Source organism: Mytilus edulis, chromosome 11 (assembly GCF_963676685.1).
Source record: "Mytilus edulis chromosome 11, xbMytEdul2.2, whole genome shotgun sequence".
NCBI classification, from domain to species: domain Eukaryota; kingdom Metazoa; phylum Mollusca; class Bivalvia; order Mytilida; family Mytilidae; genus Mytilus; species Mytilus edulis.
The window spans coordinates 61,329,770-61,352,937 of record NC_092354.1 but is presented as its reverse complement, the minus strand read 5'-3'; the positions used below and the strand labels follow the sequence as shown (position 1 = coordinate 61,352,937).

General features: G+C 32.9%; 2 protein-coding genes across 4 annotated transcripts; one reads left to right on the top strand and one right to left on the bottom strand.

The window, feature by feature from the left end:
• Positions 1–69: 69 nt before the first annotated feature.
• On the bottom strand, positions 70–10,927 carry LOC139496017 (uncharacterized). Of its 2 annotated transcripts, none has more exons than XM_071284455.1 (4): positions 10,585–10,927; positions 4,042–4,272; positions 1,826–2,074; positions 70–491 (listed from the first exon to the last, which is right to left on the bottom strand). In XM_071284455.1, the coding sequence occupies exons 1-4, from the start codon at positions 10,649–10,651 to the stop codon at positions 163–165; spliced, it is 876 nt and encodes a 291-aa protein (XP_071140556.1). In that variant the 5' UTR covers positions 10,652–10,927; the 3' UTR covers positions 70–162. The 2 variants fall into 2 exon arrangements, with proteins under 2 accessions (XP_071140556.1, XP_071140557.1); XM_071284456.1 differs by having other exon boundaries at positions 70–488.
• A 1,568-nt stretch (positions 10,928–12,495) lies between these two features.
• Positions 12,496–21,727, top strand: LOC139496012 (zinc finger and SCAN domain-containing protein 2-like). Of its 2 annotated transcripts, none has more exons than XM_071284449.1 (2): positions 12,496–12,590; positions 20,379–21,727. In XM_071284449.1, exons 1-2 carry the CDS (start codon positions 12,573–12,575, stop codon positions 21,681–21,683), a joined length of 1,323 nt encoding a protein of 440 aa, XP_071140550.1. In that variant the 5' UTR covers positions 12,496–12,572; the 3' UTR covers positions 21,684–21,727. The 2 variants fall into 2 exon arrangements, with proteins under 2 accessions (XP_071140550.1, XP_071140551.1); XM_071284450.1 differs by lacking the exon at positions 12,496–12,590 and adding an exon at positions 12,740–12,804.
• Positions 21,728–23,168: the final 1,441 nt, after the last annotated feature.

Below are 23,168 nucleotides of genomic sequence, written 5' to 3'. Positions count from 1 at the left end.
ATTTTTAAGAAAATAAATACGCACTAACAGATAGGCTGCATTAATGATAATTTTAATCTGGTTGATGAAAACTTAGTAGAATTTACAACTGTAGTGTTCGTGCAATAATACAATAAATGTAATTCATTAATGTTGCATCAATGTTCAAACACAATGTAAATTTTATTGACCACGTATTCTTCTGATCTGTCTAATGTGTTTTCGAAAAGACAGTAAATCAAGCAGAACGACTGTACCAACCACAGCGCAAAGAACGACAACTCCTACAATTCCCATATATCTAGCACTCTCCCTTTTGTCGGCGACAGATATATAGTTCCTTCTCCATTTGGAGATATTTTTCTTATTCAGCTTCATTTCATTCTGTAGCCCAGTAAGTCGTGGTTGCAGTATTTGTCTCAATTCCTCTTTTGAGTGCTTTTGAATATCTTGTGAAGTCTTTGGTTGTTCGTTCTGTTTGTTTTCACACGAGCATGAGCAATCAGATTCTTCTAGGTTAAAAAATATATGATACATGAAGGAAAAAGGATAGACAATAAATAAAAAGAATATTGACAAAACAATACTTATTAAGGCCTTTTTTAAAGTTTTAAAGTTTCAAGAGTAAACAAATGTATGTACATTTTGGTAAGAATAATGACAAATAATGACAAAAAGAGAATGCTTGTAAATTTTGATAACAATATGAATCGATGTTATTCTGGTTGTTTCACCGATACTCGAACTTTAATAATCAGAACAGCAATATAAATGGATTTATATAAGAATTTAATTAGTACATAGTCCCTCTTGTTATTTTTTCACTTGACATTGCTAACTCCTAGGTATTATTTGCAAATGGTTTGAACCCCGTGACTTTGTCCTTTTTGATTAGATTACTTTTCTTAGTTGTACATTATATCACATCTAGTCTTTTTCCATCATGGTTCTGAAATTAACGTGTCTTTCAAAAACTTACATTGCTCGATATTTATAAATATGTTGTGTAAATCGAAGGAAACGTACTTCCCTTTTGATCATATAACCCCTTACGTTACTTTATATTTTATATTCCTGGAATTCAAATATTTGGGCGTGCTCGATTATGATGACGTAGTCCAGAAAATTACTACAGAAGAACCTATTCAATAATATTTTATAGTTACTTTCATTTCTATGAGTGGGAGGACAGGGGGTACCCTTCTCCCTTCTCCCACCCCTCTTCTCCTTTCTCCTACCCCCTTTCTCCCTGTCTCCCTTACCTCTGTCCTCCCACATTTCTATGCTTCTTTATCAATAAAAATATGATTACTGCAAACTCTATTTGTAACGTAGTAAACATTGTCCAATTACACTTGTGCATATATATATTTGTATAGGAAAATGATCACTGACAGACGTACACAGGTACATGAGTATTCATCTATTATTGGCTTTAATAACTGGAGACTTCATTTGTATTTTATCTGACTATTTTACATTTACACTTGTGCAAATATATTTGTGTAGGAAAATGATCAATGGCAGTACACAGGTACTCCAGTATTCATCTATCATGGACTTTAAAATATGTTCGGGACTCAGATTTCCAGAAAAAAGTATCAAATACGCAATAGTAGCAGGTTCTGCTTACCCTTCCGGAGCACCTGAGATAACCCCAAGTTTTTGGTTGGGTTCGTTTTGCTTGGTCTTTAGTTTTCTATGTTGTGTCTTATGTACTAGTATTTGTCTGTTTGTCTTTCTATTATTTAGCCATGGCGTTGTCAGTTTATTTCTTATATATGTGTTTGACTGTCTCTCTGATATCTTTCGCCGATCTTTTACGAAGAACAATTGTTAAACTCACCACTTGTTTTCCCGCCGTAAACTTCAACTTCACACAATGTAAGGCAATGATTTTCTACATCATTGTTTTTTGCCATAATAATTTTGACAAATCGACCCCTTGTGTTTACACCCTCACAAGTAACGTTTAAAATTGACGGAGCTACTCCAGATTGATGAAAGCACAATGTTGAAGTTCCCTGATCGTATCCGTCCCATGATGCATCACTAGGATTGTACAATAGAACATCAAAATCTCGAAGTCGTTCAGCTGAAAAATTTAAATAGACACAAATGAGAATGGTTTTTATTATGTTGACATTTAAAGGAGCGTTTTGACATGAATTGTAATGCACAAAACGCATCAGTTGGGACAATATCCTTAATGCGCCTTGTAATGAGGAACTCAAAAGACACGTGTAAACAAAACGTGTTAATTTAGAAAGTAAGGGAACACAGAATAAATGTGTAAAAACTATGGAGCCATTAAATGTGTTCAAAGTATTAAATTTTTAAAGAACTTATTGTGTCAAAAATGGGATTTTTTTACCATGAGGAGCCACATCGCAAAAGGATACTCGGGGTTTGCTAATTTACGGGAAAATGAATCACACTTCGTACCCCGAAAATTTAACCACATATGTAAAATGTCTCAGCTTCGAAACAAGCCATTATACATATTCAAGTTTATGATATGGGCTGAGCAACAGAAGAAAACGTTACCATTACCGCCTATGTAGAAACAATTGCGCATATTGCCCCAGTTGCAACTCATTGAGATAGAAGAGCCCACACTTATGGATCACTCGACTTCTACATGGTTGATAAACTGGTCGTTGATATTTTAGTTGAATCTTCCAAATTTGTTTGAGTGTAAACATGAGAAGACTTTCCTATTATCATGGTAAATAATTGTGATTTTACTGGTAGTTCTTTTGATTAAGAAGAACAGGTTTTGATAGTGTTTTGATATCAATGTCTTTGTTTTTATTTTGTTTTGTTTTGGCCCATGATTGTGACTGAGGCTTATGGTGATATAATGATATTTATATGACATTGTAATGTCTTATTGTTGACCCAATTATTGTACTTATAATTATATGCTATTTAGAGACTGTCATTACAAAAGTGAGAGGGTTAGCGCTATAGAACCAGGTTTAATCCACCATTTTCTACATTTGAAAATGCCTGTACCAAGTCAGGAATATGACAGTTCTTGTCCATTCGTTTTTGATGCGTTTTGTTATTTGATTTTGCCATGTGATTATGGACTTTCCCAATTGATCTTCCTCTAAGTTCAGTATTTTTGTGATTTTACTTTTTATGAGTCCAGTAATTTGGAAAATAAAATATTCATTTCTATTTGTCTTTTTTTTTCATTGTGTTGCTACTAGGTATCTTTCCGATTTTTTATGATCAGTTACTTTAAGAACAGTATTGTTCATCCAACTTTGAAATATACTAGAGTAGCATACTTGGGTCAAAAAGTGTTGAAAGGTGTTTAAAATTCCTTTTAAAGGAGAGGAATGTACAAACATTATAAATCAAAAGAGAAAAAGCGCTTCGTATAGAGTAGGAAACATCACTACAACATGGAAATTCCAAAATTGTACTAATTTTATACCATTATTAGTATCTTTTTCGCATGCGCGAACCAAAATCATTCATAATTGAGAATAAGGATTATCTAATCAATTAAAGAGTGTAACCACATGAACCGATTTCAATGAATATTAATTAATTTCAATTGAGGATAAATATCAAAAGATACATGTCTTTTTATCTTAACAGAGAGAATGTGTCTTCACCTCTCTGATCTTCCATGTAGGACTTGTCTAATTTTGTGAGCTTTCATTTGTTAATGCACCACAACTTTGCTCATGTAATATCACCGTTAATTAAAACCTTAATAACGTTTGTAGAATTTGGTGTTAATACATTTAATCATATTAACATTATGAAAGGAGGTTAATAGATTTTCTTACAACATAGACCTATTATACTGATGATTCATTATTATTCGTGGGATATAATTTTTCATGGATTTCGTGGGTAAAGGCGAACCACGAATTTAAATGTTTAACAAAATACAAATGTTCTATAAGCTAGGAAGCAGACTTTGTCAAAACCACGAAATTAAATATTCACTAAAATGTAATGTTTACTGAATCCACCAAAATTGATACCCACGAAAATAAATGAATCCACATTATTTGTTATATTAAACATGTGCCGTACTGCAGCAATCTGTACGTCCGTAGATTGTAACGATCTCTATGATAAATTCAACTTCTAGGTCGACAGCCCACCAAAAATTATTTGTATCAAACTCTGTATGGGAGCACCCTCCGCCTACAGATATTGAGTTTCTGCTACCATCATTTGCTTGTAGAGGCCCATTTAAGCTTGAATTCCATCGGATAGAATTTTGTCTGCTTTCCTTTCCAAGGGCAACGTTTTCCAAATGGTCTACAAATAAAAAGAATTTGATAATTATCTAAACACAGTACAAGTTATATGATTCGCAATTGACCCCGAACGGATTCTTAGAAGGTTAGTAAAATCCATAGGGAGTGATGCCGAAGGCCGAATCTCCTATGAATTGTACTTACCCTTTATGGTCCGTATGGGGTCAGTAGTGAACCGTATAACGAATTTATCGCACGCGGGACTTTTCCTGTTGCGTTTTGTACACATGTTGTAGAAATAAAGACTGAAATCCCACAACATCAATAGATTAGTTCCCAATTAAATGTAGACGTGACGTCATGAACCCCCTATGAAATTTACGTGACGGAGTTAAAACAATCAAAAAGTTATTATATATCCGCGGTGGGATAATACACTATGGTAGCTAAATTGAATGTTTTTATCAAAGCTTATGTCAGATAAACGTTTATGCCACTGCTGGTGGACGTTTCGTCCCCGAGTGTATCACCAGCGCAGAAGTCTGCACTTCAGTGTTGACATGGATATCAATTATATGGTCATTTTTATAAATTTCCTGTTACAAAACTTTGAATTTTTCGAAAAAAAACTAAGGATTTTCTTATTCCAGAAATTGATTACCTTAGCCGTATTTGGCACAACTTTTTGGAATTTTGGGTTCCCAACTTTGTACTTGTTTGGCTTAACTATTTTGATTTGAGCGTTTCTGGTGTACTAATTTATAATCTTGCTACCTTTGATAAACAAGTGCTATAAAACTAGGTTCATCCACCATTTTCTACATTTGAAAATGCCTGTACTAAGTCAGGAATATGACAGTTGTCCATTCGTTTAATGTATTTTATCATTTGATTTTGCCATGTGATTAGGGACTTTTCGATTGAATTTTCCATTGAGTTCAGTATTTTTGTAATTTTACTTTTTACTTATTAAGTGTAATTAATAACAGGAAATTTCGATTCAGAATACTTTTTCTTGTCGTCTGCTTGACCAGAATATTTTTGTTTCCATAAATCATTTTGTTGCTAACATTATAAGTTCATTAACAAGATCGGTGGTCACTAATTTTTGCTTGTTGTGTGGTTGATATATAAGAACCAAATCGGTCGGTTTCGTTTCGTAACTGTAATATGGCACATCAAGTCTATTTTAAGGTCGTGTATGATGTATTGGAACTAAATCATTCGCAGTGGGAACGACAGCAAATATATACCACTGTTCTTGCTATAAAAAGTAAAATCACAAAAATATACTGAACTCCGAGGAAAATTCAAAACGGAAAGTTCCTAATCAAATGGCAAATTAAATCAAATGATTAAACACATCAAACGAATGTCCAACAACTGTCATATATATTCCTGACTTGGTACAGGCATTTTCAAATGTAGAAAATGGTGAATTGAACCTGGTTTTATAGCGCTAAACCTCTCACTTGTATGACAGCCGCTTCAAATTCCATTATTTTTACAACGATGCGTGACCAAAGCAGACATAATAAGAAAAATAGATACAATATGTATACAGCAGTCATCACTGTGTCACAATTTCAAAACAAACAAATATTTAACAAAAAAGCACAAAAAGCATTTATCAAATTTAAATTTCCATACACCAGTAGACACAACTACAGTAATTTCAAAGCTGAAATGGTAGTTGATCGGTCAGTGCAAACCAGTGAAGCCAATTACCTATATACATGTATGGCAAGCATGTATGTTCATTGTATTGACTTTGCTTACCCTTTTTGGGCACCTGGAATCATTTCCTGTTTTTTTGTGCGGTTTGTGTCGCTCCGTCTTCCATTTATATGCTGTGTTTTGTGTACTATTATTTGTCTTTTCAGTTTTTTTCATAGCAGTTGCTATCCGATTTTTGAATATTTCTTTAATATCTTTTCCTACTCTTATAAAAAGTATAGTTAAACAGAAGGTGGCACTGGTCTAACACAACATACAAGTAACACTTCGTTTAAAACGTAACATATATGTATTCTTCTTAATAATAGTACAGAAACAGTCTATACTGTACCTTATGAAGCAAATGTATGTGTATATGTACCGATTGCAGGAATTTGTAAATGTGAAGTTGTTTTAATATGTTTTATATTTGTTAAGGGTAATGGTGTGTGGGATTTTTTTTTTATATATTTATTGTGCTTAGTTTTGCTTTCGCACATGTGTATCATTCGGTTTTCTCATTGTCGTATAACCTAATTCCCTTTACTTATGGTCCTCGGTGGTCGGTTTGTTACCAGTCAAAATCTATGTATAATTTTTATAGAATAATTATTGTTTAATTAAATTGTAAACAAAATGCAAGTACTAAAAATCATTGCATTTTACAGGTCCAGTCCAAATACATACAACATTTTTGCTTATTTTAAACAAGATTTTTTATAACTTTTAATTTAATTTGTGTTAATTAGATAAATTTCGAATGTCTAATTAATCTTTCATCATACATATTGTCCTACAGCTATATACTCAATTGGTAATTGCAATAAAAACAAACCTTAATTGGTTATCTACCTGTCAATTCAAAGTTGACAAACATCAAAATATTAACAAACGATAATAATTCAGGGTTAAAGAGCAGTATTACTAGAATATAACAGTTATTATCAAATATATATATGAACATCTTTAAATTGTCAATATATGTACAATATCTTTTACTAAGGCCAAAGACATATAATTGTATTAATATGTCTCTTGTTAGGATAATGATGACTTTTAAATACTGTAAGTTTATTTTTTACTGAAGTATACAAATCAATCAACATGCTTTATAAAGTGAACCAAACTATCTTTACATGTTAACTATTTATCAAATAAAAATAACAAAAAGGTGAACTTCTTGACCATAAACAGTTAAAAAAATCATTGTAATTAAAAATAATCAGGATTACAGGGTATTTTGAAAAGTAATTGATTAAATTAAATTACATTAGTTTTCACATAAACAAACGACAACCACTGAATTACAGGCTCCTGACTTGGGACAGGCACATACATAAATAATGTGGCGGGTGAAACATGTCAGTGGGATCCCAACCCTCCCCCTAACCTGGGACAGTGGTGTAACAGTACAATATAAGCTAGCTAGAACGAACTATAAAAATCAGTTAAAAAAGGGTTTGTATGTATTATTAAGATTAAAAATAAAAAAAAAATAAAGGCGGTGTTATATTAATGTTTAAGAAACAAATATATGTTGCGTTTTCCTTTTACCAATATTGTCTGTTACCGACGACGCGGTAGGTGGCACATGTAGAGAAGGTCTGCTTACCCTTCCACAGCACATGAGTTACTTTCACCAATACCGTCAGTAATACTGACGACGCGGTAGGAGGCACATGTAGAGAAGGTCTGCTTACCCTTCCACAGCACATGAGTTACTTTCACCAATACCGTCTGTTACTGACGTCGCGGTAGGTGGCACATGTAGAGAAGGTCTGATTACCCTTCCACAGCACATGAGTTACTTTCACCAATACCGTCAGTAATACTGACGACGCGGTAGGAGGCACATGTAGAGAAGGTCTGCTTACCCTTCCACAGCACATGAGTTACTTTCACCAATATCGTCTGTTACTGACGACGCGGTAGGTGGCACATGTAGAGAAGGTCTGCTTACCCTTCCACAGCACATGAGTTACTTTCACCAATACCGTCAGTAATACTGACGACGCGGTAGGAGGCACATGTAGAGAAGGTCTGCTTACCCTTCCACAGCACATGAGTTACTTTCACCAATATCGTCTGTTACTGACGACGCGGTAGGTGGCACATGTAGAGAAGGTCTGCTTACCCTTCCACAGCACATGAGTTACTTTCACCAATACCGTCAGTAATACTGACGACGCGGTAGTAGGCACATGTAGAGAAGGTCTGCTTACTCTCCATAGCAAATAAGTTACTTTAGTGTTAGTATTGGTGTGGTTCATGTTTCTCAGCCTTTAGGTTTCTATGTGTTTTGTGTACTGTGTGTATTAACGTCGTCAAATAAATCAACATCAAGTACAGTGAGTTAGTCATGAAAGTTTGGTTAAGTTGGACATTATTGAGTTAATTGCTTTTAATTACAAACAATGACACGATATATACATTATATATCCAAACATACATTCAAGTATATTTGCCTATAGCTTATATCAGTGAGTGCTTGCATTAAGATATAAAGAAGAGAATAATGGACAGAAATATAGAAAAAAAAGAGAAAATGGGTTATACAATTAAAGAACACAGAATTGATGGGACCCCATCCAGACCTCATATATTACACAAAATGTTTAACGTTTGAAGTATAGAGGTGGTTTTTTTTTTATGTTAATTACCAATTATCACGTGATCGCAACAACATCAACATTACCAGTCCAAATTATGCCTTTTACCAGAAGTATGCAATTAGCAATGGACAAGTACACAGAGGTAATCTCCATCTTCGACAACAAATCATACTTTAGTCACAGCATTCAAAAGTCAGGTCATGGAATCCAAGTGATATATGCGATTTCATTTATGTATGGAGTTTCCGGGTGTTTTGTTAAAAAAAGAAGTGAAAGTATCTGTGAGTTTGGTGAAATATATCTCTTTTGACATTTGCCGTTAGGTTTGAAAAAGGAAAAAAAAAACATTTAGTATTTATTAAAGGTACACAGGATTAATATTTTAATCATATTGCATTTGGTGCATGTTGTTGGGTTTATTTTGTGCTGCTGTTGGTGTATTATGTTCTTAAAATAGTTTTTGTTGTGCTTTATTATTGAGGATGAGGCTTGTTTTTTTCTTTTGCGTTTTTTACTTATGATCTAATTATCCAGTTGTGGCTATATTGGTGGACACTGTTTTTATAGAAATGTCAAGCTATTTAAAAAATTTATTTGAATGTGTTTATTATATTTCAAAAAAAGTATAGTCAAAGCCGGGCAGGGATTCAGAGCTTTGCATAAGCATGATACGTTCATTAATTTAATTAAAATAATTTCATATATTCTGTAACAGCAAAATTTGATAACAAGAAGAATCCGTACTTTTATACCAGTACCGAAGTACTAGCTTTAATGGGCTGACGATAACCCCGGTCAACCAGCAGAGGCATTGATCCAGTGGTAATATTAACATTAACGGTACCAATTTGTCTGTACCAGATGCACATTTTCGACAATAAATGTTTCTTCAGTGATGCTCGAGGCCAAAATACTTAAAAATCAAAAGATCATAGATGACTAAATATAATACTTTAAGTTATTGTAAGACAACTAATGATTTTGTACTCGGATAAACAATTGTAGCCCCTTGTGTATATGACTTGCATGTGTTGGAACCACCCCTTTTTAAATGGACGGATCTTATAACCCATTGTTGCTCTCTATGGGGATCGAGAAACATATACAAATAACAAAAGCGTGCAGTCTTTAAGAATTTTCCCCTCTTACCACTTTATTACATATATTTTAAAACGTCATTTTTCAAATTCTATAAAAAAAAATGTTATTATTTCATGAGTTTTGAAAGAAATTGGGAACCAAGGTTAAAGGAGTAGGTCCAGTAAGATCTCTTTTTGGCCCCAAAATATAACAGTTTTACAAAAATGTTAAAATGTAAACTTTTTGTTATTTATTGGAAAGTAGAAAGCTTCTGCTACATTAATATGTGTTGTTTTTGACTATATAATGCACATAAATTATATCGGGTACAATGTACAAGCACCATTAAACATGCTAAATTACTGAAATCTTCGCAATTTTAGCATTTTAGTTAAATTTTATACACGGTTTCCGTCTAAAATTAATGTGGCCGCATTTGTGTTCATTCTTAATATTGAAATTTAAGTTGTATTTGATGATATTACATAACATATATAAAGGTTGAGGATGAACACGAATGCGGCCACTTTCATTTTTGACAAAAACTATCTGAAAAGTGACATTTTTTGGCATATTTGATAGATTTTTCATATTTGAGCTTGAATCGGAGCGTTTTTAATGACTAAATCAGTTAAAAATTTTGACATAAACTAATTGAATCAAATGAAATAGACACTTAAAAGTGTTTAAAAAGTGTCCAAAATCTTTCGTCAGATGGATCTTAAATTTGAGGCCAAAATCGGCCCTTGCCGGACCTACTCCTTTCTTAGTCTTGCGAGTCGTTTCCCGTAAAATTTTCATATGCCTTTTAAATAATATTTCTAAAACATATGCTATTAATCTGACCTACATATGTATCTTTTTCTTTCTTTCTGTTTATTTATGAACCTTCGATATTATAAAAGTAATTTAAAAAGCCTATTATTCTGATACTGAGCAGCGAAGATTATTAGCATGGAACTTACCAGACCAAATACCTTTTACAAATAGTATGCAATTTACAATCCACACGTATACAGAGATAACCTCCATCTTCAGCAACTTAGCATGCTTCAGTCACAGCATTTAGAAGTCAGGTGACCCTCATGGAATCCAGGTGATATTTGCGATTTCATTTATGTATGTAGTTTCCGGGTATTATGTTCAAAAAGTCATATTATCTGTGTGTTCGGTGAAACATATCTCTTTTGACATTTGTCATTAGGTTAAAAAAAAAAGGGGGAAATCATTCATTATTTATTAAAGGTAATATAGCGGATGTATATGTTAATCAAACTAGTGCGCATGACGTATTCTATTTTAGTGCTGCTTTTGTTATACTATATTCTTAGAATGGTTTTTCCTGTTATTGAGGTTGAAGCTTGCCTTTCTTCATTTTTGCCAGTAGCTGGTTTTTTTTAAGTGATTTAAATATTTCATACAAATCAATATGTCAAACTTGCAGATCCTAAGCCGAGATAAAAGAGGCAAACAATCATAAGAAGCAAATATTGTAAAATTTTAAAGCGCATTTTTTTTAATAAGCGCATATGTTCCACACCGATCAATATATCTTACTAATATATCACTTGAAAACAGTGAACATACAAAAATAAATGCCAAGGAAAAACTATATCGACGAGACGACGAAATAAACAGCCGAGTCATAAATGGGTTTTCAACAGAGCGAGTAAATCATACGCCTGCCATGGAGGCTGGATTCAGTTGGCCCCTTAAAACAAATGTGTACTAGTTCAATAAGAACGACATCAAACTAAACTCCGAAACATATAAATGAATCAAAATGACAAACACACAGCAATACGCAAAGTAAAACTCCGTTAAATTGAAGTTTGAGTCTGATGTCAGAAAAGGTATCAGAAGAAACTTAGCAAAATGACAATGAAACAAAAAATAACAACGGACTGCTAGCAGAGTTACTGCAAAGACCCTATGAGTGAATTAGCAATATATTTTTTTTTAATTTTATACGGCTCTGGAAATTTGTACCTCTCAACCGGTATTTTTGGCAAATACCCCTTGTAAGCATGATATAATTGTTTAATTCCACCGAATGTTCCACCTCAGAAAGTTTATTATAATCAGGTATCATATATAAAATTTCGACTTGAAGGTATAGTTTTTGTATACACTGCAGCTGTGCTATTTGCGCAGTCAACTGCATTTGACCGTATAAGCATTTCTTATCATTTTGTTTAATGTACAGTCACTGACTGTATATATATATCTCCCTTTTTATGATAATAAACTGGTTCTCGGCTGACTACTACACTTTGTTCATCAGTTTCACTGAAGCGTAATACAAGTGGATTCCAGTTTTATGTGACCGGTTGACAATTCGTTTCCGTTGAGTTTTATTTATGACGTCATTCCCGGCATTTTTACGTCATTCGGTTCAAATTCAATAGTGATGCTTTTTATCCTAAATATTTCATCTGGAACCATATATTTAGAATGACCATGAATTTGTCATATTAGAATAGAAATAATTTATTGAGTTATTTTTAGACATGGTATTCCCCATCTGCCATGGTATTTGCTAGGGTATTTCCCATCAGCCATGGTATTTGCTAATACCCCGGCATATGGAATTCCCTAATGGCAAATACCCCGGCAGAGAAAAAAAATCTCAATATATAGAAATTGGTGGAAAATTCCATGGTTCTCATCCAATCAAAATACAGCATTATTACATAAGGTGGAATTACATCATTAATACACCTTATCGCTATTTGTCCGCCATTGCTGGAAATCACACAGGTTCCCGTAAAATTTTGACGTCATAAAACAAAATGTCTGACGCCACAATGGAAAAGTGATTGTTGTTGACGTCAAAGTTCAAGCGGACGGGTCAGCCGGGAATAGCGATAAGGTGTATTAACTGACAACAGTACAGTATGGACAGGACCGAGGAAAATGATTCGCTCTCGGAGAGACTGTTTTTCCCGAGAAAATGAAGAATAAGACTCTGGTAAGTTTGGCTCTAATGAGATATAATAGGTTAGTCTATGCAAAGTTTTAATAGTCCTAGGTATATATCTATATTTATTAGCAGTCACGACAGCTCGAATGCTAATTGTAATTTTCGGAATTTTATCCGTCATTGATTTCATTTTCCATATGTGAAGTAAACTTCCGGTTTTTATGAAAAGTATTGTTCTGCTTTTTGGCTCATAAATTACAAGGTAAATGACAATGGATATATAATATAACACTAAAAAAGTACACTTTAATATCAGGCAGGTGTAATCTAATACCCATAAAACTAATCATGCTAAATTATGCCATTATCATGACACAAGTGACCTGCTTTTTAAAAGTTTCATTGATTTGTTGATAAGTCAAAAGCAAAATTTAAAGTCTAGTACATCATGCACATGTATAATTTACAATAGCCCATTTAGAAAGTTCTTTTGGTTAACCTATGTTCAAAGAGTTTATCCAAAATTGTTTTCAATTCTAATATGAAAATTTGTCCTGTGGGTGGACACTATTTCATATCTTTTACAGTAAAAATCTGTCCATTTGAGGGACACTATTCCATGGCAATGGACATTATTAAATACCAAAATTCTATGAAAAACTGTCCATGTGGACACTTTTTAACAGAACACTATTATGTCTTACAATTCCTATTAGAATCGAAATAATTCTATCATGCTATGCTCTTTGCTCATTTTAACATGGGTAGGCATTATATTTGTAAACATTTAATACCTCATTAACGCTCCGTATTAAGATATTAACAAATATAATGCCTACCCATGTTAAAATGAGCATAGAGCATGGCATGAAAGAATTATTTCTTAAATAGAATTCTTTAGAAGCAAAATCAAACTGTATGCCATTTGACATGTTTTATAGTGAAGGTTTTAAAATTTACATTTGTAACCGGAGAGCATGATTATTCTTGCAAAATTGCATGTCTTCTCCGGGACTCAAACCTTGGACCTCTGTGTTACTAGGCAATGCCTTCACCGACTGAGCTAAAGAAGTACATTTGTACTTCCTCAGATCAACTGCTTACTGCTGAATAAGTATGAAGTATCTACCGCATGTTCTAAGGGAAGCAAACCCATCACACATTTAACATTCATGTATGAAAAAATATGCCTTTTCTACAATGACAATAAAAAAAAACCTTTAACATTGTTTAACGATACTTTTCTGATGCTGCAGTCATGGTAGTCCACAAGCGTTTTAATTTAGGGAATTTTTGCATTGAAGCGCCTAAATGATACATACATTAAACAAGGAAAATAGACATGGCTGGTCACACTATTTGTATATCAGCAAGGGTTATTAATGACAATGATTTTGTAAAGAATATCGTATGTAAGAAAGTTTTGAAGTTAAGCCCAAAATTAATTAAGGATTAGTGAGATTATTTACGATGCAATCAATGATCCCATTGATTATGCCCTAACGAAAGGTAACTTTTCTGCCAAGCTATCAACATCGGAGAATAGCAACGAACCATTCTCAATTGAAAACAATGAGCCTTTGACTACAGCTTTAGAGTTCCATCCTGGAATCAAATATTTCTACTTCACAGTAAACATTAACTAATAATAATGATGTATTTATCTTCAGATACAATTTCTAATAGTAATAATTATTCTAAGATTAAGTATGCCAGGCAGCCTATTCTGTTATAATGAATATGAGGGGAAATAAGCAACATGCATCTTTAATTCAATCTGATATATTTAAAATGCCATGAGATTTACTCAAAAAGACAAACTTTATAACAAAGTGTGCTAACATTTATCAAAACACAGATAAACTTCAGTGGTCTCGCTAGCCCAAAATAGAAGGGCGCCGCGCCCTGGGTGCCCTCAGCCGCGCCCTGTGTGCCTTCATACGCGACCTTCTGCCCTGACGTCTTTTTCCAAAATTCTCTTGTGCCGTTTTGGTAAAATTGCCTTTAGTTTCATTGATTTCTGATCTCCAAGTTAATTACATATATGACACCTGTGATTGCCCCCAGGTTAATCATGTTATTACAATCAATTACAATAATGGGCCATTTCAAAAAAAAAAATGCCAGTATGGGAAATAAGTTTGAGCTGTTTTTGTTAGATTCTAAGTCCTTATTCAACCCAACTTCTTTTTTATCTTTCTTCCTTTTTTTCTACGGTTTCTCTGCCACTGCCTTTGTTTTTCTTTATATTGTTTATAAAATTTGGAATTTGAAGTTCTTCTTTCTTTAAGCTTTTTTTTGTTAGCTTGGTTTTATAGGTTTTTATTTTAAGATGGTCCAACTTCCGCTGATCAATTTTTAATTTCAGATTCAGCCAGTATTTGCGGGTTCTCTCATTCGAAGTCTCATTCTTTGAATCATTTCTTCTAGAAAATTTTGCCCTGCTTATTTCAGCAAATCTAGTAGATGTTTTAAGGAATGGAAGATTTACCAAAAGTTTCTTCATTTTACTAGCTGTCTTTCAATTATCTGTCCTAAAAATAAAGCTAATTTTCATATTTTTCTTAAATTGTTAAATTCATGTCAGGAGTGTGACGAATTACATCTGAATGGTTAATCCTTGAAACATCTTTAAATATACCATTTTAAATCAAAATAATTGTTCTATTTTGTACAAAATTCATTTCCTCACTTTCCTATATGATATTATAGTTGTACACACTTATTTCCTTTGATAAATTTGCATTACTCAGTGCACAAAAAATAGAAAAATGACTAATTAAAACTGATTGTGCCAAAACAATCATGATAAATAACACATTTAAGAGGTAAATGATATGAATATTACTTGGTTTTAACATTTCTTACACAAAGAAACTTGTGGAACTTGTTCTTGTGAAATTATGAATTGACAGAAAATGCCTTAAAAAAGCGTCACACTCCTGACATATATAATGCACTCCCACATCTATGATATAAACATATCACAGTGGTAATGATTTTTTTTCTTCTCTTTGGAATAGCCACTTCTGAAAAATAAAAAAATAAAAACATTTAAGTCCTTTGTATTGTTTGGTAGATGTTTAAAGACAGTTGTCACACTCCTGACATTTTGGGGTGCCTCTCTTTGTTTTTTTTTTAATGGTCCTAAAAAGAAAGTCCTGTTCTATGGGTAAAGATATCAGAAATTGAAATCAATGATATAGCAATGTGTTTAGTGATTTTTTGTGAAAGTTTAAAGCATTTTTCAATCTTTATAAAATATGTCAGGAGTGTGACAAAATACTGAAAATAGAAGGCTTTTTCTACATACAATTACATTAAAACGGTACAATGAAATGACATTTTGTTTTTTGCAAATGATCACAAAATCTCAGGGCTTTCAAAGTTTACTATTGTAACTGAAATATATTAAGATTCTTTTTATTGGCAAAAACTTCAATCACTAGTTACTATTATTTTTTTTCAAATTAAGCTATTCAATTTGATTGTTATTATATGATTTAGCAGAAAAGATGGAAATTTTGGTTTTAAAATTTTCCTTTTTATATTGACTTTCATTTGGAAAAGGTCAAAAATGAAGGTCTGAGCAATGTTTTCTTGACTGTTTTATTACCAAACTTGTTTTTAAGTAGTATGGTTTCTGTTAAATATTTTTGAGATGTATGCTATTAAAATTTAAGATTATTCAATGTGTCTGTTTCGTTCGGCCTGAAACTTTGGAATTATAAAATTTAAAGTATTGGTAATAGGGCAAGACAAAAAGAAATACAAAATATTAAGTTTGAAATTGGACCCCCCATGTCACACTTTTGCTTCATTTTTTTTAAAATGGCCCTAATAAAGACTTCAAAGGTGTTAATATCTAGGTAATTTAATTAGGACAATGTATCTTTTTGTCATACATTTGATGAATGTGTCAGCGAGTGTGTTTAGCTTGGGTCGGCATTTTCGATTTCCAAGTCACACAATGGACGAGTGTATAAATGAAGACTTTCATGACTTTAGAATTGAATTTAAGTCATCAAAATAAAACTATGCCTTCACAGAAATGCCTTCCATCTCAACTTGTTAGCGACAAGCACAGTTTTTAATTAACGCAAACGTGTTGGAAATTAATTTTGGAGTTAATTCCCCTGTTTTAGCTTATTACAAATTTGTGCTCCAAAAATATTATCTAGTACCTAGCTAGAGCACTGTACTTTATTGAGAATTTATAGTAAACATGATAAAACATGCAGTCTTGACTCTGAACAGCAGCCCAGGCGGCAGCCTAGGCTTGCAAAATTGCTCTCATGCCTGTAAAAATCATATCTACAGACCAACAGAATCTAACTTTAAAAAATCTAAAATTGAGCTCCGGGCTTGTAGATTAAACAGTTCATCGTGAAGACTGAACATGGTTTAGAAAACATTCAATGATACATTGTACATTTGTATATAAATCTGTAATAGAAAAGATGCCTTGATGTTAGATAAAAGTTCTCTGAAACTTAACAATACAATCCAATATCAATTTAATCTGCAGCAAAACAATTCAATGAAGTGGTTACGTATCTCAAGCTCTAATAAAAAAAATGAAGCATCTTTCAACCCACTGTCAGAGTGCATCTTGATTTGCTTGGTTTTATTAACTTCTGCTCCGGTATAAGGGATAAAATCTTGGAGTAAAAATGGTCTGAATTATGCTATAAAATCTTAATTTAAATCTATCTACTATTTTGTACAAATTCAATATAGAAAATCATATCAAGGAAAAAAATAAAATAATTTGCCTACCTACCCATACCCTAAAAACCTCAGTCGGGGGAGGGGAAACAAAGATATTTTTAATGTTGGCCTTACAAGGTTGTTTTTTTACCTAAAAAAGTTTTGGAATTATTTGGAGATTTCCTTTCACCATGTACATTTTTACATGTACATTGTACATGTGTGGCACTGTAAAGAAATATTTTACAGGTTTCCATCTATTCATTTAGATCTCCTCTTTTATTGACTCAGATATAGGAAGATGTTGTTTGAGTGCCAATGAGACAGCTCTCCATCCAAATAACAATTTATAAAAGTAAACCATTATTATTATAGGTCAATGTACAACCTGTTTAGTGGATCTCATTCATGTCATTGGGGTCTAAGCATGATGCAGGATTGGTGGATTTTTTTATAGCGTGACACTTGAAGGTTGAAGAATTGAGTGTGAAAACGGGGAAATGAAGTCCACACTGGACACAGGAAATTACATGAGCTATTAGGGCATAGAGAAGTGGGATATAGGATTCTCACTAAACATTGCTAAACAATCAGCCAGATCCTGTAGAACACCCCCTCCCCCAAATGAGATTCACTATTAAGATCATATGATACAGTCCTATTTCGTGTTGATCTGGCCCCAACTTGATTCAGCCCATTTTTTAAAGTTGATCCCACACATAAAAGATATGTGTTTATATAAGGAATAAAAATAAAGATAGGTTATTCAAAAAGGTTTTATGAATTTAATATGTAATAGCAATATAAAAGGTGGACAGTCATGACAGTAATAAGCTGCTCTTTGACAAAAATACTTTCATTATACATTAATGAGATATTTATATGACAATGTTTGAATATACTATTATTTTGAAAATGAAGGTGGTACCCAACACTTTCACTAAAATTGATTTGGCTCTTTTAATTTTTCTACTTTGACCCTTTAACAAAACTATAAAAATTTCAAAAATTTTGAACCAACCGTTTTGTCAGAAAAATTACACTAGTTATATATAGCAGTTTGACAAACACCAATTTTGATCATTGAGAAGCTATATATTTCTTTTACAACACAACTTTATTAAAACGTTTAGCTAACTTTACAGAGTTATCTCCCTGTAGTGTTAGGTACCACCTTAATCAATTTATTATAATCATGATAATAAAACATCCAATAAAAGATCAAACTATATTGTTGAGTTAATTTTGTCAATCCAGCTGATTTTAATTAAATTCAGTGATTTGTACTGGCATTACATTAGTTCATGCACATTTTTAACCGGATTTTTGTGACAAAAATGTCGGTTATTGATTTGGGGATGTACGGCGGTCGGCCGGGCGGGCGGCAATCAAATGTTGTCCGTGCATTAACTCATGAACCGTTCAACCAAAGCTTTTAAAATTTTAATATGTTATTACTGACAACTAAATGAAGGTCAAGTTGAATAATGGCGATTTTGACTTTTACTGTTCAGGAGTTATGGTTCTTGAAAGATTGAAAAATGGAGTTGTCCGTGCATTTACGCATGAACTGTTCTACCAAAGCTTCCCAAATTTTAATATGTTGTTACTAATGAAAGAATGGAGGTCAAGTTCAATAATGACGAATTTGACTTTTACCGTTCAGGAGTTATGGTTCTTGAAAGATTGAAAAATGGAGTTTCCAGTCGTGATCGTGCATTTATGCATGAACTGTTCTACCAAAGCTTCCGAAATTTTAATATGCTGTTACTGATGACAAAATGGAGGTCAAGTTCAATAATGACGATTTTGACTTTTACCGTTCAGGAGTTATGGTTCTTGAAAGATTGAAAAATGGTTTTTCCCTTCGTGTCCGTGCATTTTCTCATGAACCATTCAACCAAAGCTTTTGAAATTTTAATATGTTGTTACTGATGACAAAATAGAGGTCAAGTTCAATAATGACGATTTTGACTTTTACCGTTCAGGAGTTATGGTTCTTGAAAGATCATAAAATGGCGTTTCCATTCAGGTTGTTGCATTTACTCATGAACCATTCAATCTAAGCTTTTCAAATTTTAATATGTTGATACTGATGACAAAATGGAGGTCAAATTTGATATTGACGATTTTCACTTTCACCATTCATCAGTAATGGTTCTTGTGATATTGCCAGGACACAAATAAATGTTAATAAATCCGGTTTGCTGTCGTTGTGACAGCCTCTTGTTATTTATTATTATGGTAACATTACATTATTTTTTTATACAAACAGTACCAATTAAACTTATTTTCATTTAACTGAATATAATTCATCTGATTATTACTCCAGTATTAGGCATACTTCACTTGTCATGAAGCATTGATACATTTTCTTGGGATCGGATTGACTTGGGGCTTCATCAGTTTTATAGGGCCAGATGCATATGGGTCTAATACCATATACAGTCATAGGTCACAGCATTTTAAGACCTCATGTCTGTTCCGAGATATGGTAGTTAATTTAATCTTTCCTGTGACGTAGGCATCATAATTTCCAACACATGATATGTTGAGTGAATGGGTGAATTCTGGAAATTTGATAAAAAATATATATGGAAATCAAACCAACAAATAAGCCATAATGCAGTTGGCCATGAAAGGCTCAAGCATGGCAAATGGGAGATAATTAGTTCATACTGAATTTAGCAATATCAGTGAAAGTACAAAATGTACACTAAACCATGTAAACTGTTACTGAAGATTAGCCATACCAACATTTGCATTGTTTAGTATTGAAAAATCAGAATCAAACATTCAGTAGGAAGCCAATATTTTCTATAGCTAATTTTAGCTCCAAAAATTGCCCAAAATCATAATTTCTTTCACAATTTGTCAAAAATGTGCTTACTTTTGAGAATACAATTTACTGCTATGGAAAGTTTTGCTTATTACATGTACATTGTATACGTAGTATGAAAGATTTTGAAATACACACATTCATGACATTTAAGAACAAAATGTGGCTTTTTTTATATAATTATTTCTTGATAAAGTTCAAGGCCAAATACTAATATATCTTTGCTATACAGAACTTAAATGACTTAATTGCTCTATCATTTAATAGTAAATACTTTTATTTTACAGAATTTTAATCAGAGTGAACCAAGAATGGATTCTAAACAGTGCCATGTTTGTGGAGAAATTTTCATTAATGTTAGCGTTGTCTGGTCCCACATAAGTAGTCATTCTAGAAAGGAGATTTATGATTGTCTTGTGGCATTCAAATCATCTTTAGAAATTTTTATGAAACAATATTTCGCCTTGAAGGAGTATGTCGACTCATATTTAATCCAAGGAAATTGTAAAGATAATGACAAAAATGGTGAAAATAGTAGAACAGTGAATATGGCGGGAGAAATTAACAAGATCAATAGCACAATGAATATGGTGGAAGAAAACGATAGTAAAGTGAATATGGTGGGAGAAAACATTGGTACAGTGAATATGGCGGGAGAAAACTTGCGTTCAGATAATCACTTATTTCAAAGAAAAGATCAAAACTCTGATTCAAAAACATCCGAAAGAATTAAAAATATCAGAAAAGAAAAATGTAAAAGCAATCATGAAACAAATGAACAAATGGAAGAACCTGATGATGATGTTCTTGTTTTGTCCGAAACTGATTACAGACATGAGACAGAAATTAATCATGTTGGATTTATTTCTGATAATGATAATTGCAATAAATTTGATTCAGAAATTGAAGATAACTCTTTTTCAGAATCAAAGGGAGACAATTTAAATCCTACATCTGGAGAAACATCATTTTCAGAGCTAACAAATTTACAAACAAAATCTGAAGTAGAACATAATTTATCAGTGATAGATCTTTCCGAAGTTGAACATGAAGAGGAAGACATGGATACAAAGTTTGAGATGACATATGATCCATTAGAAAATGATCACCAAACCAAAACATATCAAGAGAAAGAAAGTGAGAAAACTGAAAATATGTATATGTATGCATCATCAAATCATAAGGGTGGAAATAATACAGATAATCATACAAACATGCCAGATATAAAACCTGTACATGTCCTGACAGGAAAAACAATTCAGATGATCGCGAGAGAAATCAGTTTAAACTCTGGAAGGGATAGAATCATGAAAGAAACAACATGTGAAGAATGTGGGAGAACTTTTGCAACTAAATTTGTCCTACGTCGTCACATGATGTCCCATACAGGGGAAAGAACTCATGCATGTCCGACATGTGGTAAAGGGTTTATCGGTAAACAAAATATGATGGTTCATCTCCGTGTTCATACTGGTGAAAAACCTTATAAATGTTCTTACTGTGGACAACAATTTTCTCAGTATGGTACATTATACCGCCATAGAAAACGTCATACCACTGACATTAGAACTGCAAACCGTACAGCATTTTAATAATGAAATAATTAGCTTTAATAAATGTTTATTGTTGTGTTTTAGATCAGAATTTGTTTCTATAAGCCTACACCTTGTAAACCAGGGAATGCACTAGGCTTATTCACAATCAGGATTTTTTTTACTTGATCTGGCGATAAACCTGGCCTGGGTAGACATAATTTTACAAACACAAATATTGGTTGGATGTAAATATTTGTTATTAATACCTAATTGCTTGACATGTAGGTCCATGTAGGTTGAGTAAGATATGATGGTAAGGATCAATACATGTTTGTCTAGCAGATTTCCTCTGACTATGATCTCATTTTCATGGTTTATTGGTCAATATTAAGGTTTTTGTGTTTTGGTCTATATACATGTATGTGAAGTATTAATAGGGCAACTACTAGTATATACGGTGTATGGAATGATTGAAAGCTGTAAGAATTTAAGTTTGCAAAAAACAAATCAAAACTGGGCTTTTTCACTTAATCCATTGAATGTGTAATGAGAGATATTTAAGTTTGTGAGAACTTAATTTCTTTATCACATGTTTAAAAAGTAAAATCACAAAAAAACTGAGCTCCGAGTTATAGCTGGCTTTTAACTATCTTTCAGTACATTTGTAACTGTGAGTACTGATATTTCAGTGCTTTGGCCTATAGGTTTTATGTTAGGTGTTAAGTGCCTCAAACTAATCTTTTGAGTATTCCTATAGCTACTGATGCACTGTTCTAGAGTATTTTCACAAACATGTTTAACCCTGTTATATTCTTTATGTGCCTGTCCCAAGTCAGGAGCCTGTTGTTCAGTGGTTGGCAATGCTTCATCACAGTCACATTGGTTTTTATGCCCCACCTACGATAGTAGAGGGGCATTATGTTTTCTGGTCTGTGCGTCCGTTCGTCTGTCCGTCTGTCCCGCTTCAGGTTAAAGTTTTTGGTCAAGGTAGTTTTTGATGAAGTTGGAAGTCCAATCGACTTCAAACTTAGTACACATGTTCCCTATGATATGATCTTTCTAATTTTAATGCCAAATTAGAGTTTTTACCCCAATTTCACGGTCCACTGAACATGGAAAATGATAGTGCGAGTGGGGCATTCGTGTACTGAGGACACATTCTTGTTTGTAAATTGTTTTGCTAAACATTAGGTGGTTGGTTTTTCTCGTGTAAATTGCTTCACATTTTGAATGTATGGGCCTTTAATCATGAGCCAAATGTACATGTATGTTATTGTTCTTTTGTCTCGCCTGCTTGAATTGTGGACAGGGTAAAGAGGAGAGAGGGGCAGGAGACAAAATGTATTAAAGTTATTAAAATTTAGCAGGAAAACAATTATTTAATAAATGAGTTAATCAAACGGTTTAAGAAAGTGCTAATAAAAAGTAAAATAACAACAAAAAACGACGCTGAGGAAAACAGAAAGTCCGTATGCAAACGGCAAAATCAAACAAATGGATAACAACTGTTAGATTCTGCATTGGTACAGGAATTTTCTTATG